Here is a 15,926-nt window from a genome sequence, read left to right as displayed (position 1 = left end):
AAGGCAGCACCCTGCGCGGCGACCATCTTCCCCAAACACCCTCACGTAGAGGGTGGCATCGCCGTCAAACTTGAAGTACAGGGTGCACCGACGGCTCAGGCCATGCGCGCGGACAAATGTCTGCCAACCGCGGGCCAAGGCCAGGCTCCCGGCTGCGGAGACCTCCAGTGAAGCCCATGAGGCCCGGCTGCAGCAGCCGTCAGCCTAGAGCCAGAGGCCGCCCGGGGCGCCGACCGGGAGCTCGCCGAGGAGGAAGCGAGGAAGTGGAAGCCAGGTGCTAGTCGGCTCCGCCGACCACACAACGAACTCCGGCAGCACCTCTGCAACGCGAAAGCGCGGCCTAGGGGGACGCGCGACCGAAGCGCGCCCCCCGGCCGCGGCAGTCTGCCCGTCACCATGTTGGAAATCGTCTCCGCGGCCGCGGGAAGCTGCCGTGATGGCCACATGATGTTTGCGAGGGCGCCCTTGGCCACGCTTGGGCGGGGGAGAGGCAGGCTCTACCCGGCAAGCCTTCCCCTTCTCTGCGGCCAAGAATCTCCTCGACGGGGCCATGAAGAAGAAGGAGAAGCAAAGGGGGATGAACTAGAAGGGCACGCGCCGATCCGTACTTATAGCCGGCGAGGGCCAACCGTCGGCCCCCACTATTGCAGGTAATCATGACCCGCTTTGCATGCAGGGACTTGTCCAATCCGTGCAGTTGCCGAGGCGCCATGGGGAAGTGGAGATGCCCACGTCCAATCAACCGCCACGCGGCACCCAAGGCTGCAGGCTGTTAGGGCCCGTGGCGCTTCACGCTTACCCTTTCGCCTCCCTGCACGGCCAAGTCCGGGCGCGCCTTGGGCCCCGGGGCTACTGTCGGCGTTCTAGGAACGGGGGTCCCCAGACTTGCCTGCCTGCGGCCTGTGGCGTGGCTTAAAGGGGGTCCCAGCACGGCCCATCTTCATCAACACAGACTCAAGACCCTCGCGAGGTGCCAAGCCTCGCGGGGCGGACGACGCGGAGCTTCCTCAGGCACGGCCTCACCAGGCTGGCTCGCGAGGAGGCGGAGAGATCAAGGCGGGGTACCTCACGAGGTGCCTGTGACGCAAGCCATGACGACCAAGGGCGCCAGGCGGGCGCCAGCCCGCGCAGTGTCCTCCTTTCCCCTTTGGTGCAAAGGGGGCAAGCGCAGCCGCGGAGTACCGAGGCATCAGGCAAAGGTTGCCATTTCGGTGCAACAAGACCAAGACCAAGAGGACTGCAAGATGGAGGTCATCGTGGAGCCCAAGACGGCGTCACCACCAGAGCTTTGTGCAGGCGAGGACCAACTTTAGTCAGGATAAGTGTACCAGATGTTCCCCTTCAAAATGGCCAATTGTTGGCGCCCTTCCCGCTCGATATTTGGGAAGAGGCCCAGGGCCTTTGCATATAAATAGGACCAGCCACCCACAGGGTAGGGGGATCGGATCGAAATCAGAGAGAGAGGGGTGACTGAACTCCTCCCAGCAGTTCATCGCCCCAGCCAAGAACAGACCCTCGCGAGGCTGTTCTTCCTTGTATTGCTCATCATCATCAGCCCGAGAGGCAATCCACCACACCACACACTGGAGTAGGGTATTACACAACAACGGTGGCCCGAACCAGTATAAATCCTGTGTCTCTTGTGTTGTTCTTTCCATAGCTTAGATCTTAGCGAGGCGGAGGGGTGCAGGTAGGTAGAAGGCGAAAGCTCCGCGCGCACCCCAGTGTTCGAACCTCACGGGTCTGCCGGAACCCGAAATCCGACAGGTTGATTTGTGTCTTAAGGTGTTACTCTAGTACGAACTCTTGAATAGATCGATCAGAAAGAATAACTTTGACGTGGTTTCCTACCCTACAATAATCTCTTCGTCTGTTTAGTGACTTTGGAGTGACTCTTTATTGCATGTTGAGGGATAGTTATATGATCCAATTATGTCATTATTGTTGAGACAACTTGCACTAGTGAAAGTATGAACCCTAGGCCTTGTTTCCTAGCACTGCAATACCGTTTACGCTCACTTTTACCACTTGCTACCTTGCTGTTTTTATATTTTCAAATTACAAAAACCTATATCTACCATCCATATTGCACTTGTATCACCATCTCTTCGCTGAACTAGTGCACCTATACAATTTACCATTGTATTGGGTGTGTTGGGGACACAAGAGACTCTTTGCTATTTGGTTGCAGGGTTGTTTGAGAGAGACCATCTTCATCCTACGCCTCCCACGGATTGATAAACCTTAGGTCATCCACTTGAGGGAAATTTGCTACTGTCCTACAAACCTGTGCACTTGGAGGCCCAACAACGTCTACAAGAAGAAGGTTGTGTAGTAGACATCAGCTTTCCCCTTTGGCCCAAATAAAGTGTTCTCGTACCCAAACATTTCGGGAAACATCCGGAACCCCTTCCGGTGAATTCCGGAACCCTTCCGGAGATCAAACACTATTATCCCATATATCAATCTTTATCTCCAGACCATTTAGGGGTTCCTCATCATGTCAGTGATCTCATCCGGGACTCCGACGGTCACCAACATACATAACTCATATTGTACTATATCGTCAACAAACATTAAGCGTGCGGACCCTACGGGTTCGAGAACTATGTAGACATGACCGAGACACCTCTCTGGTCAATAACCAATAGTGGAACCTGGATGCCCATATTGGCTCCTACATATTCTACGAAGATCTTTATCGGTCGAACCGCATAACAACATACGTTGTTCCCTTTGTCATCGGTATGTTACTTGCCCGAGATTCGATCGTCGGTATCTCAATACCTAGTTCAATCTCGTTACCAGCAAGTCCCTTTACTCGTTTCGTAATGCAACATCCTGTAACTAACCCATTAGTCACATTGCTTGCAAGGCTTATAGTGATGTGCATTACCGAGAGGGCCCAGAGATACCTCTCCGATATACGGAGTGACAAATCCTAATCTCGATCTATGCCAACTCAACAAACACCATCGGAAACACCTGTAGAGCATCTTTATAGTCACCCAGTTACATTGTGACGTTTGATAGCACACTAAGTGTTCCTCCGGTATTCAGGAATTGCATAATCTCATAGTCATAGGAACATGTATAAGTCATGAAGAAAGCAATATCAACAAACTAAACGATCATAGTGCTAAGCTAACGGATGGGTCTTGTCCATCACATCATTCTCTAATGATGTGATCCCGTTCATCAAATGACAACACATGTCTATGGCTAGGAAACTTAATCATCTTTGATTAACGAGCTAGTCAAGTAGAGGCATGCTAAGCACACTCTGTTTGTCTATGTATTCACACATGTACTAAGTTTTCGGTTAATACAATTCCAGCATGAATAATAAACATTTATCATGATGTAAGGAAATATAAATAACAACTTTACTATTGCCTCTAGGGCATATTTCCTTCAGGTAATACCCTACTTTCTGCTTGATTGACTTCGATGAGTATAGGGATTACAAGAGTTGATCTACCTCAAGATCGTAATGGCTAAACCCTAGCTGTCTAGCCTATGTAAATTCGGATAGCCTCTACGGACTAAACCCTCCGGTTTATGTAGACACCGGGGGGCCTAGGGTTGTACAGAGTCGGTTTACAGAGAAATGAAACTACACATACGGACGCCAAGCCTGCCATCCATGCAAAGGAGAGTCCCATCCGGACACGAGGGAAGGCCTTCCATCTTGTATCTTCATGGCCCATCAGTCCGGCCCATGCTACGCAGCCCGGACATCCGAGGACCCCATAATCCAGGACTCCCTCACAGGCGCCGGGGCCGCCGGGTACTGGAGCGGTGGTTGGTTGCCACCCTCGAGGTGCTCGAGGACGAAGTGTAGCGTCCCCCCGGGGATGCCCCACCACAGGCGGCGGCCGGCGGCGTTGTGGCGCCCCCTCACTGGCGCGTTGTTGGTGGAGGCGAGCTGCTCCTTGTGACGGCGTTGGAAGTACGCCGCATAGCTGACGTGGTTGTCGACGGCATACTTCGGGCTGCCGCGCACCTCCTCCGGCAAGGAGGCCCGGACGCGCTCGATCTCATCATGGAAGTAGGCGGGATGCTTGGCGTCGGGCTGCAGGGGGACTGGGACGCCTCCGGTGCTGAGCCTCCACCGCCCCGGCGCGCGCATGTCAGGCGGCGCCGGGTAGTTGGCCTGGTGGAGGAGGTGCGCCTCCCACTCACGCAGGGTGCGGCGGCCGAAGCCGTTGGCCGCTGCACCGTCGCCGGGGAACCGCTCGCCAATCGGGAGGATGACTCGGTGGCTGGTCTTGGGGGGGGGGGGAGACGGGATGGGGGGTGGCGAGGAGAGAGGAACTGCGGGTGAAGGTGAGTGTGACCACCGGCGAGGAGGGTGGTGGCTTTTTATAGCCGCCGGGGGGCGGCAAACGTGTGTGTACGCATGGCAGGAGGGGGACGACGCGTCGTCGGGCCTTCACTGCGCCGCCCGTGGGGAATCAATGAAAGGCTGACCGGCGGCGGCCTTGGCATTGATTCCCCGCAGGAAACGAGGCGATTAGGAAGACGAGATGTGACTGGTCGCTGACTCGGCGGACCCGCGGGGCTTTCGCGCAAAAAATGCTTCCCCCGGCGCCCCCGGGCGCTCCCAGCTTGCCGGGTTCGGCCTGAGTCCGCCGGCGTCAATTTTGACTTTAACCGGCGAAATTTAGACTACTGAGGACGCGACTGAACTGATTTTTAGACGTCGGTGGTAAAAAAGGGAAAAAAATTATATGAGACCAGGTCTCCCGATTAGCAGGTGAGACCCGTCCTGATGGATGACATGTGGCATTCACAAATCACAAAGTATCTAATCTCTCTCTCCCCTGATTTTAAGTGAGGGGTGAGGATGCTTTAAGATTTGTGAATGCCACTTGTCATATATCAGGATGGGTCTCACGTGAGACCTAGTCTCGTAGAATTCTTTTCGGTAAAAAAGGGTTCTGGGGAGCCCGTTGGAGGACGAGTGGAGACGCTCTTAGTCCAGGTCGGCCCAGGAAATTTCGGGTCCATCACCTCCAGCTCGGCACCGGGATGAGTTTAGCATTACCTTCTATGATTAGAGCGCGGGACCAATTAGATTACACTGCAATACAGAAGACTACTCTCGAGAGGATTGAAACACTCACATATCTGGACCACCTGAGCTCGCGCTCAGGAACGAATTCTCGGGCATCGTACCCGTAATCACCAGATCCCTATAAGACCCTATGCATAAGGCACGTATATGGGCAGTTGAGCCGAGTGAGGAAAAGGTTTGTTCGTGTGCGTGCTTTTGGCCACAGCAAACAATCACTCGGCCGGCCGTCTCATCTCATGGAGATAGAAGCGACACCGCTGAGCCCGCAGCAGCAAGCATACAATGGCGGCGGTTCGGAGCAGCGGGCCGGCGCCAGCGCTAAACCACTCTACCGCAACCCCGTCGTCGTCGTCAACTTCCTCCTCATGGCCGTCGGCACGGTGTCTGGCCCGCTCCTGTTTCGCGCCTACTTCCTCCACGGCGGCTCGCGCAAGTGGCTCACCTGCCTCCTCCAGACCGCCGCGTGGCCGCTCCTTCTCCCGCCGCTCTGCGTCTCCTTCTTCTCCCGCCGCCGCCGCCAGCGCGAGGAGAGCGCCACGGAGGCCGCTCCGCTCTCCCTCATGTCGGGCCGCCTCCTGGCGGCCACCGTCGCCATCGGCCTCGTGATCGGGGTCATCGACTTCCTCTACGCGTACGGGCTGGCTTATCTCCCGGTGTCCACCTCCTCCATCCTCGTCTCCACGCAGCTGGCCTTCACGGCCGTGTTCGCGCTGGTGGTGATGCGCCATCGGTTCACCGCCTTCTCCGTGAACGCGGTGGTGCTGCTCGTCGTGGGCGCAGCCATGCTGGGGCTGAACGGCGGAGGGGACCGCCCCGCGGGGGTGTCCCGGGCGCAGTACTACGCCGGGTTCGCCATGACGCTCGGGTCCGCGGCGATGTACGGCCTCGTGCTGCCCCTCATGGAGCTCAGCCAGGCGCAGCACGCGGCTCGCGCCGGCGCGCCGGTCACGTACACGCTCGTCTTGGAGATCCAGATGGTCATCGGGATCACGGCCACGGCCTTCAGCGCCGTCGGCATGCTCGTGAACCGCGAATTCCACGTAAGTTTGTCAAATGCGAGTCTCTTTCGTACAACTGCACTATTGCTGGTCCGGTGTTGCTACCGTTAATTAAGATCGCAACCACACTGTTGTCAGGGCTGGCAGTAGTATTATTACGCGCTTGCATCGCTGACATAGTAAGATCTTATGAAAACGATAGGCCCGCATGGACCGCGCGGCACGAGCACCTCGCGATCAAACAGTGCTATGCGCAGGGAGTACGCTCCACCCATGCATGCATCGTTGATGGAGTCCTAATGCCATCTCCAACCGCAACCCCTAAATCAGACACCGCATCCGTATGTGAATTGGGAGGACCAATCCACAGACACTGACGCGAGAGCCGGCGGCCCAAAACTATTTGAATATCTCTGGTCATATTTCGGAAGAAATTTAACGAAGTTAAACAAATTTGATGCATATTTAAACAAATCGGATGATAGTCATTCATACTTGGATAATTTTTCCATAAAACTGGATGTTTTCATCTAAACCGAAACAAACTCATTACATTTGGACATACTTGGACTTAAAAGTGCTCTAAACCTAGTCTAAATGACTGTTGACGCCCGTTCCCCATGTCCGGGAGGACATGAGCCCCGAGAACTGAAGTTGCGCTTGTGCAGCCTGCAAGCAGCTAATCGGCCAACGATTTGAGCCCGGTAAGCTTGACTTGAGCGGGAGTCAATGAGCGGTGGCCTTCCTGGGAACCGAGCACCGGTGACCTCCCATGCTCTACTCTTCCTCGTTGTGGGCGGCACCCGCGAACGTGCCGGCTTCGTGGTCGTGGCGGCAGGGTACGGGCATGACGGAGCTTGCGACGTCGTCCTCGTTCTCGCTCTTGCTATAGACTTCATCTGTCGCCTCGTCGATCTCCTTGAAGGCGTCGCTCTAGCTCCGCCAGTAGTTGCGGCGGATGTCGCGAGCGGAGCAATAGGATTCGAGCAACGCCTCCTGCTTGGCCACATCCACGTCTGGCGCGATGGCCGGGCCGATGCTGAGTTGCTCCTCTGCGCGCCGGTGCTCGTCAAGGGGGCGAAGGCCGTACTCCTGGTTGGCCTACGTTGATCACTTCGGATGGTTAAGGGCACGGGCGTGGGAGAACAGTCAAGGCAGTCAGAAGTGGGTGTGGCAGTGGTCTGCCCCCCCCCCCCCCCCCCCCCCCCCGACCGCATTGAATGGCAAAACACACACGGTCCGGACGGTTGCATGCGGTTTCAAAGTCTGTGCGTTGGATATGCCCAAACACATTTCAAAAAGGAACACGTATACTTGTAAATATAAGACTCGGCAGCTGTGTTTGACGATTGTTGGTACAAAGCCTACTCCTATACTGTGCATGCGTTATCAAACTTCATCAATTTGACTCACAATGGCTACATCACAGTGGACTCACAAATATTTATTTATCAGCATAAACGTCCGATCAATATAACTCATCGTGCTTTTATACTTATGCGAATCTCGATGGTATGATTGGGTGGTTATGTTCTTAGTGTTGACTTAGAAATGATTGTCCCACTTTGCTTTGAGAAATAGGCAACCATAGGAAATATTATGATTGGATTTTCTGGATAGATGAAGATAATATTAGATTTGTTAAGAAGATATCGTTTATATATTGTAATGCATGTTGAAGATTGTGCTTATTTCTAAAACGACATCTATTTATGAATGTCGAGACTATTGTGCTCACTTCTAAAACGACATGCATTAACGGATGGGGACACTAAGACGTGTTCGATTCGTTCAGATGAGAATCCGAATATCAGTCCGATTAATAGCATATGTAAAAAAAAGATTAATAACATATGACCCCGACTCAAAAAAATAATGATTTATGACTAGTTTATCGGTATCAAAGTTACCACGTGGTAACTTGTTACAAAAGGGCTGGTGCCTAGAATGTTAATTAGTTATGTGGTAATAAAAGAGTGCAAAAAAGTTTGCTGAAACATAAGTTCCACCCAATAATTTATGATGTTGCCATTGTATGGGTACCAAGTTTACCACATGGTAACATGTTCGAAAATAGGCTACTAACTAGCCAAAAATGCCCAATAGGTCATGGTGCCAAGCGGGGATGGTATACGTATGTACCTCGCGCTCCTCTGAGATGTGCGCAGTATGTATTTCCTCCGTTTCTTTTTACTCCGAATATAAGATTTGTCTTATATCAAACTTCATAAAATTTGACTAAATTTATATTTTATATTAAAAAATATCAACATCTACAATCCGATAGATATACAATATGAACATTAATGTCATGATGCATCTAATGATATTGATTTGATATCATGGATGTTGGTATTTTTTCATATAATATTGGTCAAACTTTAAGAAATTTGAATTAAGACAAATTTTATATGTGGACTAAAAAGAAACAGAGGGTATACACGAGCAATCATGTATATCTGATTTCAGAAATGCAGAGTGGTTACAATACCACACACCAATAATTGCATCCGACCCACATGTTGACCAGGAGGAGTTCATTTCCATTTATGTCTATTAGCTGGCCAGCGACAACTTGCAGCGATGGAATGCATTTTCTTCTGTTCTCTCCACCAGGCAAATCCCCTATCACCGTGAGTGTGGACGTCCTGGACACACATGTGGTCCGGACTATCTGACCGACCAGATATTCAAGGGGATCCGAGCAATTGATAGCATCTATGGCCGGTCCCTCCAAATTCTCCCGACGTTGAGGCGGGCAGCCCTGTCATTATTTGGACAGGAGAGAAGAAGGAAAAATATGACCTAACCAAACTTTCCCCCCTTCCCCGCACACTTTGTCTTATGTCTGGGCAGTCCGCAAACACTCATACTCAGCCAATATATGGGGAGGATATAGGCTCGGGTGTGTCGGGAAGTGTGCCATGCATGATTTGGCCCATCCTAAATCATATTTTCTCTTTCTTCATTCATTTTTTCTACCCTCTTCATCCTCATTAATCATACGCATGTGACCGAACATATAAGCAAAAAAATGGGGAGAATGAGTGTTTGCATGGACAAATAGAGACTTAAAATGGGCATGCCCGGACACTGACCGGACTTGCCGCGGACATTTGAAGGGCCAAATTTGCCTAGTCCAGTAGATGCCCTAGCAATGCTAAAATGGCCCTAGCAATGCAAAATAAAAAACGAGGAGAACATGGATGAGAAATAGAAAGAACTTTGTGTTTATTTGTGCAGGCTGCCTTTAAAAATATATTTTTTTTTCGAAAAATAGTGGTTAGTTTTTATTTACAAGGCAATGTTCGTGGTAAAACTCAAACCAGTTGATAACCTGCAACAACTCCTTCATTTACTGGGGCCCCAAAAAGCCCTCTTTGTTTTCATTTACTTCCCCTCTAAAGAGTCCTTTTTTTTTGGACAATCGCCTCTATAGAGTCTTGCTTAGGTCAGTTCATATTCTCACCTATCGTACCATTGCCAGTGGCATTGTGTACGGTTGGTCCACATGTAAACACCTCTAACACACTTACGCACATGTGATACCTAGGAAGAAATCCATAGAAGATATCTATACATTACTGGGTGTAAGAAGATCTAGTTGGTAAGAAGAAAATACACTTTCGTATTTGTATGGATTTCTGAAATTGATAATCATACAGGATCCCTCTTTACCATTTTGTATAAAAGACTATTCTATTTATATAAATATGGTATATAGGCGTATCCAATCCTCTTTTATCCACTAGTTACCTCCCTTTAGTTTAAGATATAGTGCAGTTTGGTAGCTTATAAGACTCGTAACTTTAGGATTGCGGGTTCAATTGCTCAAGCACCACTCAAGGCGTGCTCAACAAAAGAAGAAAACAAAACACTCATAAACTCGCGAACTTCACACAGATTAATTAATTAGAAACATTCAATATGCATGCTACCTGCCAACTTGCTTAGTACACTCACACACTGCATGCCCCGTTTGTGCGTCTTTTTCGGCCTTTTTCACTGATCTGACCATCTAAGTAAATCTTAGCACAAAATGAACTCTTTCAAAAACTAATTTTAAAATTTGACCCACTTCAGAAACGCCATAGATCGGGGCGTTGCTGCACTATACATAAACAAGAACCTAGCTTGCGTTGCTGGCCTGATCGAGACACTGCGTGGCAGGACAGAAACGCCACAGCGTAAGGCGTTGTTGGAAACGCCAAGCCCCATGGCGTTGCTGCCCAAGTGCCAAACGCCAATACTAGTAGCGTTTCACTAGTTTACTCAGATTTGCCAATTATTTACAAAGAGGAGTAACGCGAGCTAGTTTGGTGTTTCTAAATAAAAAAGAAACGCCACGGTTTGTGACGTTATCAAAAAGGTCAGATCGTGAAATAGTTTTTGATGGAATTTATTTTATGCTAAGATTTGCTGAGAAGGTCAAAACAATGAAAAATGCCGTCTTTTTCATCATATCCTTTTGGGAAGCACTAGGGCTGGTTTTTTACTTCCCATCAGACCAGTCAGTGGCTGTTTGATCAAGAACACGTGCATCGTCCGATCTACCGGTAAAAATCCTCGCGCCTGATTTGCTGGACTGTAGCGTTAATTGACTGCTTCCTCGTGTGATGGTAATATGTTTTCCGTCCAAAGGAAACATTCCTTTTTTTAATACATGCAGAGACTCATTCATATGCACACATGCACACCTCTACGAATGCACGCACACCCTATCTTTATGAGCACCTTCGAGAGATTGAGACAACATATCATCTTGAAGTTAACAAAGTCATCATAGGCATCTTCGTAGTCGACAAGAACGTCTCCTCCTACTGAACAAAGATCGCCGAAAAACATGAAATAAATCCAGAAAAATGCGAGCACCGATGCCAAGTCTAGGACTTGAACCCTAATGGGTTTATTCCACCACAAAGAATCTAACCACTTGAGCTAGGCTCAGTTGACAGAAACATTCTGTTTAGTGGATGAAATCATCATTATTATTGTGTGATCGAAGCAAGTAACTCACGTGATGATACATTTTTTGTGAGCAACAAAAATAATATTTCTATCCTACGTTATCATGGTTTAAGTGCCTTCGAAGAAAAATTGGCGTGAGGAAACAACTTCTGCGGTGACACAAATATGTGCTTTGCACACAAAAATCACGTGGGAGCACAAAGAGAAGCATGAACCATCGAAACAAATTTCAAACTATATGAACAATAATTTACAACTCTATTTAGAACAACAAAATTACTATTACAAAAAAAGTACTCTTGTCCAGCCTTTCGTCGATAAGGTAGCCAGCAACGAGTGCAACATTTTAGTACCATCGTCACTACCGCTAGAAAAACACCACCCTCACTGGACTCAACTTCACTATAAAATCATCCAGATTGTGTGGGAAATGAACAAGCACGGCTCGAAATGAGTGTATCAAAATGTCTGTACAATGAAAGCACCCATGAGAAGAGACAAGCAATGAAGCACACACAAACGTAGGTCAAAACATAAAATCTCTAAAGGAAGCAAAATGTCGGTACAATTTACCAGAGAAGGAACTTTAATGGCAGTTGAAGAATACTCTAACATTGGTTGAATCAAAAGTTCACGGCCTAGTAACATATGTGAGAAACAAAAATGTATATCACTGATATATGAACACAAAACATATGTGTTAATGCTGGTAAAAAATACATCAAGCACAAAGTATGGTAGCATTCCTCCCTCACATATTGCACATTACTGAAAAATTGGCGTAGTCATAACATTGTACGTGTACAAGCAACATGGATGAGTAGAAAATCATGGAAACATATGTGAGAAACGATGAAGCAGTCCTACCAAAAAGCTGACACAGATGATAACATGGTTCTGTGTGCAACATGTATATGAGAAATAAAGGAAGCACATACTTTTAGTGGTAGAAGCAAACATGACTAACACAAGAAGGAAGTGATAAATAATGGAGTGTGGTCGATGGTGGTCAAAGAAATTTGTGTACGCCCGAAAATAATATAAGAAGCAGTGGAACGCTGGAAGCATGTTGCAACCTTCATTTAATACTACGGTCTATTCCAATGCTCTTGAAATAACATCTATCTCGGTGGCTTGCGAGGAAGCATAGTCGGTGGTGGTTGAAGCAAAATTATGTATTCACTATCGAGACAAATATAAGAAGCAGTGGAAGTATGCTGCAACCTTAACTTTTTGAAAGGGGTAAGAAGCATGCACTTTTTTGGAAGCATATAGTTAATGCAATTTCAACACAACTTATATCTTGTGGAAGCATAGAATTTTTAAAATTATAGATGACCAAATCTTTCCACCAATATGTGGGTGCACCATTATACGTTCTACAAAACAAATTTCATGTGAATTAATTGGTGATTTTGTCAGGTTAATTATACTCTAAACTGAGCAGGCTCAAGAGGATAGTTGCAATTGCATTCTCTCCGCCCTGGTACTACTAACAATGAGAACAACTTTCTATGGTTGCAAACTATATAGACCAAAGAAGCTATGTAGTACACATAAAAAACATGGGTGTTTCGAACCAAGAAATTAGTGCTATATCAACATGGCACCATAAATGGGAGCATATAAATTTGCAAAATTAGTCGCCAACATGTATGTGCATGTTTAGGTGATCAATATACCAATTTCACTGGAATTAATTGGTAACTTTGTGAGCTTATACATACGGCATGGTGGGAAATCACATGATATCAACAGAAAATGGTATTAATAAAATGCAATCTGCTGGTACAATTGTTTGTATTTTACAGATTCAATTGAGTACTTGCCAAGAAAATGGATGAAATAGATGCCAGGGCAAAGGAGAGCATGAGAGGGATGATTTCTTACAGTTTTGTGTGTATTATCGATGCTGCGAAGAAGGGCCAATGCACGATGGGACCTGAAAATGTGGCCTCTACTGTTGGGAATCATGGTTAATTAGGTCAGCAATGTCGCACTAGCACAACGGATTGGGGCGCATCAAAAAGGGCGGCCCAGGGGATCAAGCATGACGACGCTGGTAGAGAAATATGAGTGACACCGACAGAGAAAACAGAAGTGATGTGGTGGATGCCAAGCTCGGCCGCGAGGAGGCGTCAGGCGCGATCGAAAGGAATGGGGTGCGGTTAATTAGGGAATAGGGATACAGGAAAGAGATGAGGGATTACCGGGATTTGGTTGCATGGAGAAAAGGAGGTTAGCAACATGGGGAGGGAGGTTATCTGGGTCCTGAGATCAAACATGAATCAAGGGTGCAAGAGCAGTCCAACGACTGCTTCCTATGAGACTATAGATAGGAAGTGTTTCCCTATCCATTTTGCATGCCAGTAGAAAGGTTGAAAGTAGTGGAAAAATTATATGAGACCAGGTCTCACGGGCTAGCAGGTGAGATCCATCCTGATGGATGACACGTGACATTCACAAATCATAAAGCATCTAATCTCTTCCTCTTTGATTTCAAGTGGGATGGGGTAGATGCTTTGTGATTTGTAAATACCACGTGTCATCCATCAGAGTGGGTCTCACATGCTAGCCCGTAAGACCTGGTCTCATATTCTTTTCCTAAAATTAGTGATGGAGCTAGCCCAATCATCGAAAATCAACAAGATTTAGGCACGGCCATCCCGATTAGAGTTCCCCAAAGAAATTCGTACTTGTATTCTACTACCACTTCTCTATGCATCAATGAACATTTACCATTAGAACAAGAGGCACTCACCTAGGCTCGCAGGGTTGTAGCCGCGCTACTTCTAGAAAGTGATGTTTTGCATACAAAATCGGCTTGCACATGACTCAAGGTGAAAGTGGTTAGGATAATTCTCGATCAAAATTGTTTCCAAATTAATTAGCTTTCATAGGATATGGTAATAGATTTTTTATGTCCGAACATCTGGCCCGAGTCCGAGTCCGACTGATATGATGCGGGATAGGATATAGTATTACAAAATAGTACGCCATAGGATAATCCATTTTTCCTAGTTGGATAATACGATCTATTAAATATAGATATCTGATTTATCGATGGAGTTTTAAGTATTAACTAGCAATAGGTGAATGTTATATTCGCCTATGAGACAAGACGTATGCTTTTTTAAAAAGTGTATAAGTAGAAATACTTGCCCATTGTTTATTTGATTTATATATTCTCCATATATGCATGTGGTAGTTGACCGTTTCTGATCTAAGGTCGTCCCGTTACCATACCGTGTTTGAATCCGCATAACCTGGTAATGAAATTTGCATCTGTCCCGTTCCCTGATCCGAAAATAAATATGGAATAAGACATGGTATAGGCATTATCCGTCCAAATTTGATCCAGTTTCACCCCTACATGAGAGGTGGAGAAAAGTGAGCTCATAAAAAATGTTATATTTTGCAAAAAGAACTTGGAGTAAGCTTATGGAGCAAATGTCAAATTTTAATCCATTTTCTAGACAATGTATTAGTTTTTATTTGAAAACATGCATGAACTCAACATGTGGCCGCACCAGAGCATTAAGGTGGAGGCGGAAACAATGTGGAGCAGCGGCAATGATGGATGCAAGGGTGGCGGCAAGGCTTAATGGTGTGGGGTAAGTTTGGTGTAATCACACGCGTGGGGGGGGGGGGGGTAGTGTCTTGATCCATTGGTTAAAAACATTAACTATGATTTAGAATAATAAAAAACATTGAGCTACCTAATTTTATGTTTGTGAGCTTAACTTCACTCACCATCAAAGTGCCATATGCAATTGGTGTTTTCTATACATTTTCTTGTTCAAGGAATTGAAATTTTGATTTTAAGAGGAACACCAATAACCGAAAGAAATTAAGGATTTCCTTTGAAAGAGTGCAGGAAATTCCAGATGAAGCACGGAGGTTCGACCTCGGCGAGGCAGGCTACTACTTTATGCTAGTTAGTTCAGCCACGGCTTTCCAGTGCTACTTCATCGGCACGATTGGTGCCATCTTCTACGGCTCGGCGCTGCTCGCGGGTGTCATCATGACATTGCTCATCTCGGTCACCGAGGTGTTTGCCATCCTTTTCTTCCATGAGCTATTCAATGGCACCAAAGGTGTCGCCCTCGCGATTTCTATCTGGGGTTTCATCTCCTACTTTTATGGCGAGATTCGGACCAATAAGCAGCAGTCCAACATGTCGACGGATAAGGAGCACTTGGGCCCATAGATCAATTTCTATTGTGGTATTGTTTGTACTTTCCAGTAAGGACTTTGTGCTCACGAGGTCACTTTTACCCTTCAACTTTGAAAAGTCAAAACGTGTATTGTAAAGTTTCAAACTTTTCCTAAAGAATGTTCCTCATGTATTTCAGAAATCATTCATCGTGTATTAGAACATGTTCATATTGCATTTAAAAATTGTTACTGTGTAAACGTTTAAGAAAAAACAGGAAAAGGTAAAATAAAAAATAAAAAAGTGAAGAAGAAATACACAAGGGAATAGTAGAAAAAAGAAAACTTAGAAAATAAAATAGGAAAAAGAATTAGAAATGGAAATAAATAAAAAGAACCAAAGAAACAACACTAAAACCGGTAGCGCAAGAAGAAGAAATCGGTAGAGAAACATCCGCTATGACAAAAAAGAAAACGTCCGGCTTGCTCCGCTATTGAGCCGTGGGGCAAAGCATAGCCTTTGCGGCAAAGAAAGGTGGTGATATATGTACCACTTAGACTAGCTATAGTGAACTTTTCAAAAAAGAGACTAGCTATAGTGAAGAGTATATTACTAGTCTATGTTACTACCTCTATAATGAGAAATAACATATGTGTGGTGTCAATATTTTATTTATTAGGTTGTAGGCTTATCTTGTCTTAATATGTGTAATATTACTTATAGT

The 15,926-nt window shown here is 46.9% G+C and overlaps 1 protein-coding gene across 1 annotated transcript; it reads left to right on the top strand.

Annotated features, from left to right (window-relative positions):
• The first annotated feature begins 5,113 nt into the window (after nt 1–5,113).
• Nucleotides 5,114–15,426, top strand: LOC123104035 (purine permease 3). Its single transcript, XM_044525756.1, has 2 exons — nt 5,114–6,120; nt 14,924–15,426. The coding sequence occupies exons 1-2, from the start codon at nt 5,317–5,319 to the stop codon at nt 15,254–15,256; spliced, it is 1,137 nt and encodes a 378-aa protein (XP_044381691.1). The 5' UTR covers nt 5,114–5,316; the 3' UTR covers nt 15,257–15,426.
• Nucleotides 15,427–15,926: the final 500 nt, after the last annotated feature.

The sequence above is a fragment of the Triticum aestivum genome, chromosome 5A (genome assembly GCF_018294505.1).
Source record: "Triticum aestivum cultivar Chinese Spring chromosome 5A, IWGSC CS RefSeq v2.1, whole genome shotgun sequence".
Lineage (NCBI taxonomy): Eukaryota > Viridiplantae > Streptophyta > Magnoliopsida > Poales > Poaceae > Triticum > Triticum aestivum.
This window is presented reverse-complemented; position numbering and strand designations above follow the sequence as displayed.